Consider the following 17450-nt stretch of genomic DNA (forward strand, 5'->3'; position numbering starts at 1 on the left):
TATGAATTTGTTTCATTACAATGTTTCACTTAAATTTATTTTCTCTCAATGAGCTGTGGCTCATTAATCCTTGAGAGAATGAACCAAGTCTATACTCTATAGCTATAGCGCCACTTGGCACGCCCCAATGGTGTCTTCACGAGAGACATGGCGCTAAAACTGTTATTCCGGGTGAGTACTATCTGTACATCACATAGTTTGTTTATATATAATATATAATCTCTTTACATCATATTTGACCAGTCTGCACTCTAAAAACTAACTCAGAGGACCTTTTACCACTACTTGATTTAATACATGGATGCAAGTTAAACATTGTAATTAATTGATTTAGATGAACTTTCTAAGTTGCAAACTTTATTTTTATAAGTTGTGATCAAATAATAATGCTGGTAATTATATTAACTTAATTTTGCATGTAATTTAAACTCGAATTTAATTGTTAATGGGTTGAAAACCAAATTTAAGTTGTCTTAACTTTAAAAAGTTGGCATAATAAGTTAATTTTTTTAAGTTATATCCTACCCCTTATGCCTGGACGTGTTCCAGTGGTAAGATTGTGTGTTAGCAGACTTATAGGCTAACTCTAACTCTATAAAATTTCATGGTGAGTAACACTTCAATTTACATCTAATAGTTCTACTAAAGTAATGAATTTGCATTTGTTTCATTGAGATATCTGCTCAGCAAGAGAGCTGTTTGGAAAAACATTATTCAAGTTTTGCTAATTTGACCATTTGACTGTAAGCTACATAATGTTAACTAATTTCAGTCACAGCCACAGTTTTTAAAAGTTTTTTGTTCATTCACATAGATGGCTGTGTGCTTCCACCGTAGGCAAATTGTAGTAGCAAAGAAGTAAAAGCAGAGTGTTTCTTTTATTTTAGTTTGCTTGTATTTTAGTTACTTTTGTAATACAATTCAAAGTTAATATTTGTCTGGGTTTTGTGGTATTTTTCATAACATTAAAGGGTATGTAAAATGTTGGCATTGTGATTCTGACAGTATCACTGAGGTGTATGTGTCCACCTGAAATTAATATTTTGCATCAATAGTTATTCAATAGACCTTATCAATCTAATTAGATTAGTGTGTTGTTAAGTTTGTCAATATTGTTTTAAAAAATGGGCTGTGAGTGCAAACTGTAAATTTATCTCTCTCATTGGAAATGACTGGTGTCATTCAGAGCTTAGTCTTTTGGAATGTTCTATGACATGCTACTTGGCTTTAGACTGTTATATTTATAAAGATTTGCCTAACTTTGTTGTGATAGCATAATTTATTATGCTTAGTTATTCTTAATGAGGACCAGTTGAATTTTGAGTTTTTTATTTGCATTTTGTGCAAGATTTATATATAATTTGTTCACATACTAAACTGCAGTTGAAAATAAAAGCTAATTGCACAAAAATAATGGTTGAACTAATGTCTTTTTTTTTTTATATCTACTACATTAACAAAAACCAAAAAACCCTACATAAAAAGAAACCTGAAAAAAAAAAAAATTATTTGGAGTCACTTAATTTTTTTAATGGTTGCTATTTGAAATTTTGTATAAATTATTATAGTACTCAAACAACATATAAAATTGCTTTAAAACAATATGGTAAAGCCATTTGGAGCAACATAATTTATCAACTTAAAAACTTGCCTTTTGTCTAACAGTTAATAAGTAAGGGGTAATTAAAATAATCTTTGACTGAAGAGGAAAAGCTAATTCCCCCAACGCAAAGAAGCTTGTTGGTTCAAAATAATTTCAAATGAAGTTGTCATAACTCAAAAAGACTAATGCAAAACGTTGCGTTAATTTTTTTTGTTAAGTCTAAACATTTCTTTTTAGAGTGTGTGAAATCTAGCTAAAATTATTTTGCATATCATTTTATGGACAAAACATTGAATTAGATTTAGCTGGGTTTTCAGTCTTTTAATGGATGATAGATGTGATGGTTGTATGGTACCAGATGAAGACTGTAAAGGGGAATGGAAACATTTAAACAGCAGCTGTTGCATTGTGTCCACAACTGTTGCCGCTGCATGTTGACATGCATGGTTATGGACAAACAAGATTACATGATGCAATTCCTCTTCATTTGCTGCATACTGCAGGTTTTAGTTTCTCTCTGGTTACTAAAGTGCATTGATCAAGAAAAGTGCAGTCCTGCTAAAATTAAACTAACAACAATGTGCTGTTCAAATACATTGTATGGCATCGGTTTCCTTGTGTGGTTACCATGTCATTTTCAGCTTGCCATTACTTTTTAATGTACCCTTGCATATAGTTTATGTATATAGAGTGATTAAAAAACAATACAACTCATGCTATGATAAGGAAAATCTCCATTTATTCCATTCCAGGAATTAGAAAAGTTAACAATGTCAATTTTAGAATCTAGAATCCATAAGATTTAAAATTTACACAAATTTAAAAAGAGGCCTGAAGCACTACAGGTCTTCTGAAAGGCCTCAAATCCAAAAGGCAAGTAATCATTCTTCCAGGAGCTGACTAGCTGACCTGTTATCTTTAAGTAGGAAGGGGGGGCATTTTAGTTCATCGGAATGTATAGGTAAGAACAGCTGAGACAAGTTCTCACCTGGGGAAGTGGGCAAGGGTGAATTATTTGACATTGTAAAGCACACACAGTAACTCTAAAACAACAACACTCACTAATCATTTATACTGCTTTATCCTGTATTCAGGGTCACAGGGGGCACTGGCGCCTATCCCAGAAAACTTATGGCCCAGGTGGGGTACAGCCTGGACAGGGTACCAATCCATTGCAGGGCACACACACATACACTAAAACAACAACAACCTAGAATAAATAGGAATAAGAGGCCCTGACTATGCTGCATAAATATTATTTAGTACAACAAAATTCCCAGAAAAACTCCTATGAAACACATACACAAATAATAACAATAAACAGATACAAACAGAGACAGGATATATACCAGTTTATTTTTTGTACAAATAAAATTGTTAGTTTGTGAACTTGATCGTCCGTCTAAACAACATTTAAATTAGTGTGTTTTTTTTTTCTCATTATTGTACAATAAATGTCAATAGCTCTGGTTCTGATTTTTTTATGTTTGTTGTATAAAGTACTCGGATGTTGAAATTCCCATCACTGTGGTATTTTGTTGATACAACATATTGTTATGACTTTTTTATGACATAAGCTCTAATCAAATAAAAAAACGGTGATGACTAAAAATGTCACATTGCGCCACTTGGTGGTCATTTCATGAATGACTTTAAAATCCAACTGGTTTATTTTGACCGCTGGTGTTTGGCAACGGTGGTGAGCATGGCGGTAATAGGCATTCCTGTTGACTACCTACTGTAAGTATTATGTTAAGTTGTACTTTTTTTCTGATTCTCCCTTATGCAAAGCGACCATTTTATATTTATATCTGTATTAATAGACTCCTTTTTATAAGTGGGATCTTATCAATAATATACTGTAAGTTTTATATTTTAAAATGTGTTGCATTATCAGATTGATTTGGATTGAGTAAATTTAAATAACAATTAGCCTTTAAAAATTAAGAAATTATTTTTGTCATTCTTCTTTTCATACCTTGTGTTTTTTTTTTCTTTTTTTTTAATTAACAATGAGGTTGTTGATGTGACATTTTGCTCTTAGAGAATTTTTTCACATAGTCATTAGCAAAATGTATAATCTGTGTTAAGGCATCCAACATCAGGCAGTTTATATCCTCATTCACATGGGTCTCCTCGTGATAGTTCAAGACAGGGAAGATACAGTTCACAGGCACACCCAGGGCATGACTGTATTTTATCACCTGAGTATAGACACAGAAATACACATGATGTCATTAATTTGTTCATTTTAAAATTGTATTAGGAAGTCTTTATAGTGATAGAGACGAATTTTAGCAAAAGTACATACGTTTTCTCTGATCTTTTTGCTTTTGTAGATGTTACGCAGATTCTCCTTTGTCATTGGACATGCACGATCTACGTTTGTCATGAAAACCACTTGAGGGATTCCTGTAGCATGATTAGGCAGTACACAGAGAAACGTTTGTCATTTCATTGTAAATGTTAGCAGGGTCCAGGGATTAAATTATAAAGTTGATGATGAATAAGTCTTCCATGCATGAAAATAAGATAGACATCACTATGTGCGAAACCCTGTATATGGGCCTTATTGTGTAATTCCATGCCATTTTCATGACCATCTCAATGCATACACTAATCTGATGATGAACAACATTTGTAATCATAACAAAGACTCATTCTTTTCATAAGATGTATAAAGATGTATACTTTAGGCCTTGTGATTCCGCTATAAGGTCGATTTCAGCAGTTTTGTTTATCATACAGTGGAACCTTGGATTAAAAGCATAATTAATTTTTGAAGCGTGTTCGTATATATCTAAACACTCGTCAATCAAAGTGAATTTTCGCATAAGAAAGAATGAAAGCTCAGATTTTTCTTTCCACAACCCCAAAAATAAATGTCTAAAAATAATTAATAAAAAATTATAAAGTAAAAATAAAACAAAGTAACCTGCACTTTACCTTTGAAAAAAGTAAAAATAACTCCCAACAGATGTGTTTCCGGTAGTGTTTGTATGCACATGCGCTGTGTGTGTGTGTGTGTGTGTGTGTGTGTGTGTGTGTGTGTGTGTGTGTTAGAGAGGTTAAAGATCCATTTTCTCTCTCTGTGTTATTGGACACCGTGCCACTTCTCTCATCCCCTCGTCTCACACACACCCCTCCACCTCTTGTCTTCACACACGCGCACACACACACACACACTTTAATGGAAACAAGGCTCTGTCGCTACTCTTTTCAGAGGTAAAGTGCAGGTTAATTTGTTTTATTTTTACTTTACATCAGTGATTCCGCTGTGTATGTGTGTAAGGGAGGTTAAAGATCAATTTTTTCTTTCCGTCTCTCTCTTTTACCCCGCACTGTGTGTGTGTGTGTGTGTGTGTGTGTGTGTGTGTGTGTGTGTGTGCACGTCATTATACACTGTGCCCCCTCATCCTCCTCTCGCTTTTATACACACACACACACAAAAAAAATTGGGACAGACCCTTGTTTCTGTTAGTGTGTGAAGGCATCTTTGGAACTTTAACCTCTCTTATGATACTCGGTACTCGTAAACCACGACTTGCTTGTTTTTCCTCCGCAAACCAGGTTGCTCGCAATCTTAGGTTTCACTGTACGTTGTTGTTAAACCACACCCATTCCTACATAACCGTATTTATTCTTAGTCCTAACAATAATATGTTACCTTTAGAGCACCTTTTAAAATAAATGTAATAATTATGTAAGGTAACGAAAACAAATTTAATAATAATAATAATCTCACCCATTCTGCTTGCTGTTTTTCTGACACTCTTCAATTTGTTGAGAAAAGCTTGTTCCATCACTGAAACCCTGTGAGCTTGTACAACATACACCAGGCAGTGCATCTGATCACTCAGGCTGGGATTTTTATTGTAATAAAGGTTGCTTTCAGACAATGGAGTGTCAGGGTTGAACTAAAGAAAAGAACATAATAGAACAGCAATGTGTGCAGGACATAAGAAATTGGATGCTAGAGTATTATGGTGAACTGATATGTTTAGATGCTGTCTTCCTCACTCTCATTGATCACTCAGGTTTGTTGACGGTGAGGTGATTGTTTGCTTTACATGTCAGGAAGCCCTCATGTTTGTGTTTCCTTCTGACTCTCCCTTTTAGTTATGCTGTCATAGTTGACCAGACCTAACTTCTATCTCTCCTCTTCCGCTCTCTTTCCCCCTCTTTCTGTTCCCTCTCTCCCCCTCTCTCTCTCTTTTCCTCTCTCTGTCGAGCTACACATGTCGTTCCTGAGCTGCCAGTGATCCAGACTCCCTCTTCCCTCTGGACCTGTCTGACCCATCCTGATGCCCTGCTTCTGCTTGGAGATCTCGTCACATGGATGCCCCGTGTGTCTCTCTGGGATGCGTTTGGTGTCTGGGAATGGTTTCACTCTACCTAAAAGACGGTTCTCAGCTCGACTGATGTTGGCAGCTGTTTCTCTGAGAACTTAACAGTTCAATAGTTCAGGACCTTAACTTCCTACAAGTCTACCTGAATTTTCAATAACTACCTGGACTCCATATTAACATCAATTAACATCAGCTATTATAGCTGAACTGCCTCCCACCCTACACACTGTATAAATGCAGATCATTTACTGCTTTCTGTTTCACCAAAATGAGGATGGGTTCCCTGTTGAGTCTGGTTCCTCTCAAGGTTTCTTCCTATTACCATCTCAGGGAGTTTTTCCTTGCCACTGTCGCCCTCGGCTTGCTCACCAGGGACAAACTGACCATTTTGATTCATACACATTCACATTCCATACAAACCTAAATAATTCTTTTGATTGTGTAAAGCTGCTTTGTGACAATGACAATTGTTAAAAGCGCTATACAAATAAAATTGAATTGAATTGAATGATAAAGTGTTTGTGTGGTCATCCAAAACTGGCTTAAATAATATTTCGAATATTCCACTGTTCACACTGGCAGACTTTTAGTTAATGACATTTGTTTAATAGTAATTTACATATGGTGTGACTGGGATAACCAACTATAGTGTAAATGTGTTCACACTAAAGTTCGTGAAGTTTGGTAAGTCTTACCATATACCCCTCTTTTATGTGACCTTTTAAAGCACTGATGACATCTTGAGTCTGCACCCCGTTTTCTTTTGCCTCTGCACCCATTATATCGTAGAAGATAAAGGGAAATGATTCTTCTTCATTTGCAAATCTGTAACTTTCAAACTGGAAGTAGTACAGAAATAGTGCATTTCAATAGTTACTTGTGTCATGCACTCAAAGTATAAAGAAGTCATACACATAAGACTTAATAATATAGACTTACACATAGAGTGTGGCTCGTAGTAGATTCTGCAGCAGCCAAACAGTTTACAAATTGACGTCCTTCAAAAATGGATCTGATGGTGTTTATGGTGCTGGACTTTCCTGCTCCAACTGGTCCATACACAAGGTAGCGGAGCTCTTTGACTTCATTACAAATCTCAAATGACTTGAGAGTCTTTAACAATAAATCTTTTTTACTGAAAGAAAATGTACAATTCCATCAGCTTGTACAGTATATTAGTTTCTATGTCAGTTATAACTATTCCAGTATTAATTAGCACCTCTCTAACATTTGCCATGTTAGAAATTAAAACTGACAGATAATGATATCTTACATGAGGACAATTGTGAACTTACCTCCACTGCACTTCACGCCAGTCCTTAATTTCTGTAAGGAATAAATGACACGCTATAAATACAATATTACTGAGTACTACAGATGGGTACAGTTATACTAAATCTCCTTTTTATTTTTCAGTAAATGCAAATTTGCACTGTTTAATGTTTGAATAAAAGACATAATTTTTGTAAAATATTCATATTTTATATTTAAGCATAAAAACACCATTTTTCATGTTTCTATGATAAGGAAAGATTATTATTTGCATTTCTGGAGTTAATTGATATTATTTCAAGGAAGAATTATTGTTACTTGCCGACTCTGACAAGGGCAGAGCATGACGCTGAACCTGAACTGTTGCTCAGGGTTATGGTGTAATTTCCTTCATCACTTTCCTGAGCATTTGAAATTTTTAAGACAAATTTTGTTCCCCTTTTGCTCACAGAGTGCTTTCCGTGTACACAAGACAGTGAACGGCTGTCCTTCTGCCATGATGCGGTTACATCTTCTGTGTTTGCCTCACATTGAAGAAGAATATCAGCTCCACTTGTAACATGTTTCTCAGCCAGAACTGAATCAAATTCTATTAGACAAATAAGAGAAAAAAGTATATTATATAATCATGCATATTAAAGTGGTTTGTATTGTTGTTTAAGCACATGTACATGTCAATCCACTCATAGTAAATCATAAACTTATCTATGTTTTTTTTATCTTTAAATTGGATAACAGGCTTGACATTTAAAAAGTATAAAATAACATATGTTATATCAAGGGGGAAAGCCATACACGTCCCAATATCTATGTATAAAACACTTTTTATAAATCCTTCTGCCATGATGCATTTACTTCTTTTGTTTTTGTCTGACATTAAAGAATGATATAATCTCCACTTGTAACATGTTTCTCAGCCAGAACTGATTCTGTTAGATCAGTGGTCAGCAACAAAAAAAAATTTGAAAAATAAATAATCTATTTTTAATTGAAGTTTATTTTATTGTAGTACATTAGTTTTTTCAAATGTAATTTTTAAATTTGAAGATTATGGTGAACTTGTAACATTAAATTTAAACGTGTAAAATTCTTTGTCGCTCAAAATATGCACCACAACTGCCAATGTGCAACACCCACCGGCACACGATTTATTGAAGTTTTCGAGCCCTGAGTGACGTTCCATTCCGAAGTATACTTCACAGGGTCCTTTTGCAGTGAATAACGTTGAAGGGAACTTCTCTCATAAAAAATCCTCCATTCGAAACACTGCAAAGTCACCAGTGCTGACGTCACTTCCTCCATATTATTAAAATAGATTTTTTTTCCTTACAGATTACTAACCTATATAATGTTAAAGATTTCTTGATTTTATTAAAATTTAATTTATTGTGTCATAATAATAAAATATTCTCATTGATAATAAAAATATATCTTTTTTCGAGCTCCTGTTTATTTTTGGTTGACCGCTGACTGCACACTTTAGGTTTGCTGCAGGTGGAAAATTTAAGTTTGGATTTTTATTTTATAAATACAAGGAGGACTCAAATAGACATTGAGTATTTTTTTATCAAAATATGTAGACACAGACAAGTGCCAAGTGCACTAATACTGGAGTACTTCCGTAAGGCCACATTACAGTACATACCAGGTTTAGATGGAGAAGATCCCATGTTTGATTCTATACTGAGGAAATATAAACAGTACAAACACCTTTATCATATACATTGTTAGTGATAGATCCTGTCAATATATAAAAGGGAGGTGACACAGCAAACTGAAAGTAAAAGTCTTAAATAGCACCATGCAAAGCTCATTGTTGTATCTATAATAAATGCCATTTATGAATCACTTTTAAAATTAATGAAAACAATGTATTTTTGTATATATAGTAGAACTATTTATGTTTATGTATTTTTTTGCACATAATTTCAGTGTGTGTGTGTGTGTGTGTGAGAGAGAAAGAGAGAGAAAGAGAGAGAGAGGCTGTTTTAAAATAGTACATATGATCTTTCTAAATAAGTAGTACTTACCTCGTCTGAAGTTCACAGTAAAATCTTAAGCCTGTGTGCTGCAGTTGTGTGTGTGAACTGATGCTCCTTTTCCTGTCGACTGCTCAATCTTCTTTCACTTTTGCTGCTGTGTGCCTGTGTGCAGTAGGGAGAGGGTTTCCTATGAAAGCAAAAGTAAAACAGAATCGCTTGCTTTTAAGCAATTATATGGTGGATTATAGCTTATCAGATGATCTGCATGCAATTTACCATCTTAAAAATCGTTTAATCGTACTGATCTGATGTGAGAAATATATACCTTATGTAGTCAACCCCCTAGCAGAATGATCTCTATTTTGTACTTGGGAGAGGAGTTAAAGAGATTTGCCAACTCTGGGTCTGACATTTTATTTTAAAGAATAAAGTCACAATTAAATTAACAAATTTCAAACAATGTATAAGGCCAAACTGTTACACATTCCACATAAAAAGTTATAAATTAATCACAATCATAATGTGTCTCTCTTTTACAATGGCCAAATGGTAATTTAGGCTAGTATCAGATAATTTAACTATGAATGTGTTTATGATTATGATAATGTGTGTGTGTGTGTGTGTGTGTGCAGATTTCCTCTCAAATAGTTGTTACTGTAGACAAAGTGTTAATTGCTAAAGATTTTAATATTTATTTTGAAAATTCAGAAGACCCTCTGAGAACAGCATTTATGTCCATACTGGACTCAGTAGGAGTAAATTAGTGTGTAGTAGGACCTCCTTTATGGGGACCACTCATAAAGCAGGTCACACTTTAGGTTTAATAATTTTCTTCAGGTTATATAATAAGAAAAATAAGAAATGTATTCACAATTCCACAGTCTGAAACCTTTTCAGATCACTATCTCAATTAAAGTGTGTCATAGTAATAATGTACGCACAGCGCCAGACTACCACATTAAATGTACATTCACATCAACTACCACACAGAGCTTTAATCTCTCGGAAATTAGAACGCAAATGGCATCAAACTAAATTGCTTGTATTCCAAATAGCATGGAAGGAGAGCATCCTGAGCTATAAAAAAGCTTTCAGTTATGCTAGATAATCTCTCCACTCTTATTGAAAATTACAAAAAATAATCCTAGATTTTTATTTAATGTCGTAGCTAAATTAACTAGAAACAAGACCACTGCAAAAATCTCCAAAACAACAACATACAGTATTAAGGACTTCATGAACTTTTTCAATAACAAAATCATAAATATCATGCGAAAAAATTCAGGCTTTGAAACCAGACAATTTAAGTTATAAACACCACACCACATCAGAACCTAGAGTACTTTACTCCCCTTGAATAGGGTGAACTATCTTCACTTATCTCTTCTTTAATTATCAACCTTTGTATTAGATCCTATACGGACACATTTTCTTAAGCAGATAGCACCAGCAATAAAAAATAGAACCCCCGTTGAAAATAATTAACTTTTTACTCAGTAGTGGTATTGTTCCAAAGTCCTTAAAATGAGCAGTTATTAAACCACTAATTAAAAAAAACAGACCTTGACCCCTGTCAGCTTTCCAACAGGCCGATATCAAAACTCTCCTTTATCTCTAAGATTCAGGAAAAAATAGTAGCACAGCAACTATGTTCATATCTACATAGTGTAGCGTTTTACCGCCAGAAATGATGTTGGAGAGACGAGTAAGCTTACTTGTTGCCCAATGCAATGGCTGGGATACTTTATTTTATACACACAGTCATACAAAAGCATGAGCAGCACATTTACACGAAGCATACCTCCAACTCAGCCTAAGCATGAACCGGATCACATTCCACACGTCACACACACACCAGACACAAACAGGGCCGAAGCCACTAACCCAAACACCCTTCCTCAACATGGTGAACACAACAACATCCCCGCAAGGCATGCTGGTCGTCAGCTGCCGCCCCGCCCACGCCACAATAGGAATAGCATACATGAACTGTGTCAGTCAGAATTTAGGCCTCATCACAGCACAGAGACAGCATTTGTTAAAGTAATAAATGACCTTCTACTGGCCTCTAATCAGGGCTGCGTCACTACAGTATACTTGTGTTACTCGACCTCAGTGCAGCTTTTGAGACTATTGATCATAGTATTCTTCTTCACAGATTAGAAATGTAGTAAGGTAAAAAGTAAAAATAAATCCCGACAGATAAGTGTTTCTGTTTGTGCACGCAGACGCTGTATATATGTGTGTGTGTGTGAATCTAAAGTAAGCTCCCCTCTCCCTCTTCTCGTCTTACACAGTTACCCTTCCTCCACTCTTTTTACACACACGCACCCACACAACGGAAACACTGTTCTATCAGAAAAATAAACAAGAAATGTCTTGTTAAAATGACACTCGATTGAGCGACACACTAACGGAATCACTGCTGCAAAGTATAAAATAAAACAAAATAACCTGCACTTTAACTTAAAAGAATTAAGGATTTTTAAGGATTTAAGGAGCTTTATTGTCATACCAGCACACTTCCATGTTCTGGTACGAAATTAGGACCCAGGTCCCGTTTAAGCCACAAAGATAGCATAGTAGTGTAAATATGAGGGTTTAAATATGTATATACATGAATATAAATAAGAGCAGTCAGAGATATATTATGCAGGAAATTAGACATAAACTATACATAGTGTATTGCACATTTTTAGAGGCTGTATTGCACACATTGTATATTCGACTTATAGGGTTATATATATGTATTGCACCATAGAGTTATATATCACACTAAAAGTTTGATTGTGTTTAATGGGAGAGGACCTATAGAGCACGGCTAGAGTTCAGCAGTCTAATTGCTTCAGGGTAAAAGCTGTTTTTGAGCCTGGTGGTCTTGCACTGAAGGCTCCTCAGCCTACTGCCCGAGGAAAGAGGTTGAAATAGAGCATGTGCAGGGTGGGTGGAGTCCTTAATAATGCGGAGGGCTCTTCCTCTGCATCTTGCAGTGTACAGTTCGGTAATAGAAGGGAGCCTGCTATCCACTGTCCTCTGTGCAGCCGTAACTACTCTCTGCAGGGCTTTCCTCTCAGCTACGGTGCTATTGCCATGCCACACAGTGATGTAGGAGCTGATGATGCTTTCAACCGCTCCTCGATAGAAACTCTTTAGAACCAGGCTTCCAAGCCCAGCTCGTTTTAGCTTCCTGAGAAAGTAGAGGCGCTGGTGGGCCTTTTTAATCAGGCCCGAGGTGTTGACGCTCCAGTTTAAGTCCTTAGCTATATGGACGCCTAGATACTTAAAGCTGGAGACCACTTCCACAGCTGCTCCATCAATATGTAGAGGGAGAGGAGTTCGTTTGTCCTTTCTGAAGTCCACCACCCTCTCTTTGGTCTTTTTTACATTGATGCAGAGGTTATTTCCCCTACACCACTGTACCAGTTATTCTACCTCCTCTCTGTAATAGAATTCATCGTTGTCAGTGATGCGTCCCACTACTACTGTGTCATCTGCGAATTTGACTATATGACAGCTGGAGTGTCTCGCTATGCAGTCATACGTCAACAGAGTGAACAGGAGGGGGCTCAACACAACCTTGAGGCGAGCCTGTGCTGATGGTGATGGTGGAGGAGATGGTGTCATGGATCCTGACAGTTTGAGATCTGTTGGTCAGGAAGTCTAGGACCTAGTTCCCTACTGAAGGGCTTAAGCCAAGAGAGGAAAGCTTTAGAATTAATGTCTGTGGAGAGATAGTGTTGAAGGCAGAGAAAAAGTCCAGGAAAAGCAGGCGGACGTAGGAATTCTTATTCCCCAGGTGTGTAAGGGCTGTGTGGATCACTGATGAGATGGCGTCATCTGCAGAGCGACTTGTCTTGTATGCATACTGATGGGGGTCTACAGTGGCATCAAAGGAGGCTTTGATGTGAGTCATGACCAGCCTCTCAAAGCACTTCATGACTACCGGGGTTAGAGCTATGGGGCGGTAATCATTCAGACAAGTCACTGTTAAACACTTTGGGCCTGGAACAATGGTGGCAGTCTTCAGGCAGGTAGGAACAGTCGCAGTTGACAAAGAGGTGTTAAATATATCAGTTAACACTTCTGACAGCTGGTGAGCACAGTCCTTAAGTACCCTTCCTGGTATGTTATCAGGGCCTGCAGCTTTGCGGTGTTTAATTCTGTTTAGAATCCTCTCCACGTCGGCTGTTGTTACTTTAAGGGGTGTGTCATCAGGAAGTGATGGGAGCTTAGTACAGGGAGGAGGGTTGTCATGTTCCTCGAAGCGGCATAGAATGAGTTTAGTATATCAGGCAGGGAGGGGTCCCTAGGGCATTGTGGGTCTTTGGTGTTGTAGTCTGTGATGCACTTAATGCCCTTCCACATACTTCGCGGATCGTTGGAAGTAAGATGACCCTGGATTTTTTGGGCGTATGTGGATTTAACCCTCCCAATGCCTGCCGTCAGTTGTTTCCTCGCCAACTTTAGCGCTGATGCATCACCTGCCCTAAATGCAGCACCCCTAGCTTTCAGCAGAGCCTTTACTTCAGCATTCAGCCAGGGCTTCTGATTAGAAAAACAGGTAATTGTCTTAGTGGTGGTAACATCATCAGCACTGTAAGGGCCATATTTCATTCTTGTGATTTGTTATGTTTATCTTATTTCAGTTTATTAGTTAAGCATTAAGCATTAAGTATCATACTTATAATTTGTATTGTGACATCATTTCATGAGTTGTTCTGTGACATCATCCCACAGTTATGTAGTTTCATGTCTATCACACGTTAGTTGTTGTTGTTGTAGAGACACGGAAGGATACATAAAGGTGTGGAGCACACAAGCTTTTGACCGTGAGACAGTAAGCTAAAAAGAATACAGTAAAACGAGTTGTAGTAACTGTAATCTATCGAAGCTCCAGAACACAGCAAGCGACTTGTCGTGACTACAGTGGATTTATGCAAGAAACTGTAACAACCGTTGTACTTTGATGTTGAAAATAAACAAGAGACAAAGAAATCAACGAAACGTCTGAAGTCGTCAGTAAAACTGTGTAACGAAGGACACGTGTCAGAACTTGTAAATAACATGCACGTACAAGCACATTTAGATATAAAGCCGAGGACGGAAGAAGTGTATTAATCTAGGTCCAGCTTATCCCCGTAAGTGGCTGCTTCTTTAAAGATCTGCCAGTCAGTGCACTGAAAGCAGTCCTGGAGAACAATGTCTGCATCACTGGGCCATACAGTGATCGTTTTCTTTGTGTGTATTGTCCTCCTCAGCAGGGGGCGATAGGCTGGCGCCAGCAGTACGGCTATGTGATCGGAAGCGCCAAGATGGGGGCGGGGGAGAGCTCTGTATGCACCGCGGATGTTTGTATACACACAGTCCAGAATATTTTCTCCCCATGTTGGAATTTCCACATGCTGGTGAAATTTGGGAGGAGTGTCCGTCAGTTTCACGTGATTGAAGTCCCCCGCAACCACGTAAAATGCCTCCGGGTGTTTAGTCTGCAGCGAGCTGATGGTATCATGAAGCTCCTGCAACGCTATGCTAGCATTAGCACCCGGCAGGATGTAAACAATGGTGACGTACACAACATTAAACTCCCGCGGCAGATAGAATGGCCGACACTTTGTTGTCATTAACTCTATCGACTCTGAGCAGTGACTTTTAACCAAATTACTGCTTGTACACCAACCTTCATTTACATACATACAGAGTCCACCTCCTCTTTTTTTCCCCGACCTGTAATCCCGGTCCGCACGGAAAAGCCGAAAGCCATCAATTTGAAAGGCTGAGTCCGGGATGTTTTGGTTTAGCCAGGATTCCGTTAGGCAGAGAACAGCGCAATTCCTCATCTCAGAGTGAGCATTAATCCTCAAACGTAGCAGGTCCATTTTATTATTATTCAGGGAGCGGACGTTGGCCAAAAAGAGAGTTGGAATCGGAGGTCGGCTAGCCTTTAACTGTACAGACGCTCCCGCCCACATGACATGACAGAGCAGTGTTAAGTGTGACAAAGATCAGGCTGTACACACATGCATACAGACACAAAATAAAATTTGTTTTAGACACACACGTGGCCACAATGTTGTAGTAAACAGTACAGTTATTAAACCACTAATTAAAAAAAACAGACTATGACCCCTGTCAGCTTTCCAACAGGCCGATATCAAAACTCTCCTTTATGTCTAAGATTCTGGAAAAAATAGTAGCACAGCAACTATGATCATATCTACATAGTGTAGTGTTTTACCGCCGGAAATTATGTTGGAGAGACGAGTAAGCTTACTTGTTGCCCAATGCAATGGCTGGGATACTTTATTTTATACACACAGTCATAAGAAAGCATAAGCAGCACATTCACACGAAGCCTACTTTCAATTCAGCCTAAGCATGAACCGGAGCACATTCCACACATCACACACACACCAGACACAAACAGGGCCGAAGCCACTAACCCAAACACCCTTCCCCAACATGGTGAACACACCGACATCCCCGCAAGGCATGCGGGTCGTCAGCCGCCGCCCCGCCCACGCCACAATAGGGAATAGCATACATGAACTGTGTCAGTCAGAATTTAGGCCTCATCACAGCACAGAGACAGCACTTGTTAAAGTAATAAATGACCTTCTACTGGCCTCTAATCAGGGCTGCGTCACTACAGTATACTTGTGCTACTCGACCTCAGTGCAGCTTTTGAGACTATTGATCATAGTATTCTTCTTCACAGATTAGAAATGTAGTAAGGTAAAAAGTAAAAATAAATTCAATTCAATTCAATTCAATTCAATTTTATTTGTATAGCGCTTTTAGCAATTTTCATTGCCGCAAAGCAGCTTTACATAGTCAAAAGAATTATTTAGGTTTGTATGAAATGTGAATTTGTATGAATCAAAATGGTCAGTTTGTCCCTGGTGAGCAAGCCGAGGGCGACAGTGGCAAGGAAAAACTCCCTGAGATGGTAATAGGAAGAAACCTTGAGAGGAACCAGACTCAACAGGGAACCCATCCTCATTTGAGTGAAACAGAAAGCAGTAAATGATCTGCATTTATACAGTGTGTAGGGTGGGAGGCAGTTCAGCTATAATAGCTGATGTTAATTGATGTTAATATGGAGTCCAGGTAGTTATTGAAGACCCAGGTAGACTTGTAAGAAGTTCCAGTCATGAACTATCGAACTGTCAAGTCCCCAGAGAAACAGTTGCCAACACCAGTCAAGGCCAGAACCATTTTCTAGGTAGAGAGAATCATTCCCAGACACCAGACGCATCCCAGAGAGACACACGGGGCATCCATGTGACGAGATCTTCAGCCAGAAGCGGGGCACCAGGATGGGTCAGACAGGTCCGGAGGGCAGAGGGAGTCTGGATCACTGGCAGCTCAACAGACAGAGAGAGAGAGAAAGAGTGAAAGGGGGGGACAGGAGGAGAGAGGAAAAAGAAAGAGGGGGGGAAAGAGAAGAAGAGGAGAGATGGCAGTTAGGTATGGTCACAGTCACACAATGTATAATGTGAATGTATATTAACTGTAGCGTGCAAGCAGAGACTCCGGCAGAACTAACTATGACAGCATAACTAAAAGGGAGAGCCAGAAGGAAACACAAACATGAGGGCTTCCTGACATGTAAAGCAAACAATCACCTCACCGTCAGCAAACCTGAGTGATCAATGAGAGTGAGGAAGACAGCATCCAAACATACCAGTTCACCATAATACTCTACGTCCATGAGTCCCCCAGATCTGCTCCTTTACCTAAGGCTAATCTATTTATAAAAATGCTCGGCTAAATAAATAGGTTTTTAGCCTGGACTTAAACACTGAGACTGTGTCTGAGTCCCGAACACTATTTGGAAGACTATTCCATAACTTTGGGGCTTTGTAAGAAAAAGCTCTGCCCCCAGCTGTATTTTTCATAATACGCGGTACTGACAAGCAGCCTGCATCCTTTGATCGAAGTAGGCGTGGCGGATCGTAAGACACTAGCAGTTCGCTCAGGTACTGCGGCGCGAGACCATTTAATGCTTTATATGTCAAGAGTAGTATTTTAAAATCAATGCGAAATTTCACAGGGAGCCAATGGAGTGAAGATAAGATAGGGGTGATGTGCTCATATCTTCTGGTTCTGGTGAGGACTCTCGCTGCTGCATTCTGGACTAGCTGAAGCTTATTTATGCATCTAGCTGAACAACCAGACAGTAAGGCATTACAATAGTCCAACCTAGAGGTGATAAAAGCATGAACTAGTTTTTCTGCGTCGTTT

At 38.1% G+C, this 17450-nt stretch overlaps 1 protein-coding gene across 2 annotated transcripts; it reads right to left on the reverse strand.

Annotated features, from left to right (window-relative positions):
* Nucleotides 1-2334: 2334 nt before the first annotated feature.
* LOC128524482 (interferon-induced protein 44-like) lies at nucleotides 2335-9389 on the reverse strand. Of its 2 annotated transcripts, none has more exons than XM_053497060.1 (9): nucleotides 9255-9389; nucleotides 8870-8902; nucleotides 7547-7813; nucleotides 7248-7278; nucleotides 6892-7087; nucleotides 6648-6791; nucleotides 5349-5520; nucleotides 3915-4015; nucleotides 2335-3807 (listed from the first exon to the last, which is right to left on the reverse strand). In XM_053497060.1, exons 2-9 carry the CDS (start codon nucleotides 8892-8894, stop codon nucleotides 3610-3612), a joined length of 1134 nt encoding a protein of 377 aa, XP_053353035.1. In that variant the 5' UTR covers nucleotides 8895-8902; nucleotides 9255-9389; the 3' UTR covers nucleotides 2335-3609. The 2 variants fall into 2 exon arrangements, with proteins under 2 accessions (XP_053353035.1, XP_053353033.1); XM_053497058.1 differs by having other exon boundaries at nucleotides 8870-8907.
* Nucleotides 9390-17450: the final 8061 nt, after the last annotated feature.

The sequence above is a fragment of the Clarias gariepinus genome, chromosome 5 (assembly GCF_024256425.1).
Source record: "Clarias gariepinus isolate MV-2021 ecotype Netherlands chromosome 5, CGAR_prim_01v2, whole genome shotgun sequence".
Lineage (NCBI taxonomy): Eukaryota > Metazoa > Chordata > Actinopteri > Siluriformes > Clariidae > Clarias > Clarias gariepinus.

Bases quoted from the DNA above. Each gene is read 5' to 3' on its own strand.
- LOC128524482 (XM_053497060.1), bottom strand. From the start codon at position 8,894: ATGGGATCTTCTCCATCTAAACCTG. The intron at 6,792-6,891 runs GTAAGTCTATAT...TACTACTTCCAG, and splicing joins CTACGAGCCACACTCTATGT to TTTGAAAGTTACAGATTTGC. The intron at 5,521-6,647 runs GTAAGACTTACC...TCTTTTCTTTAG, and splicing joins ACATAAAAGAGGGGTATATG to TTCAACCCTGACACTCCATT.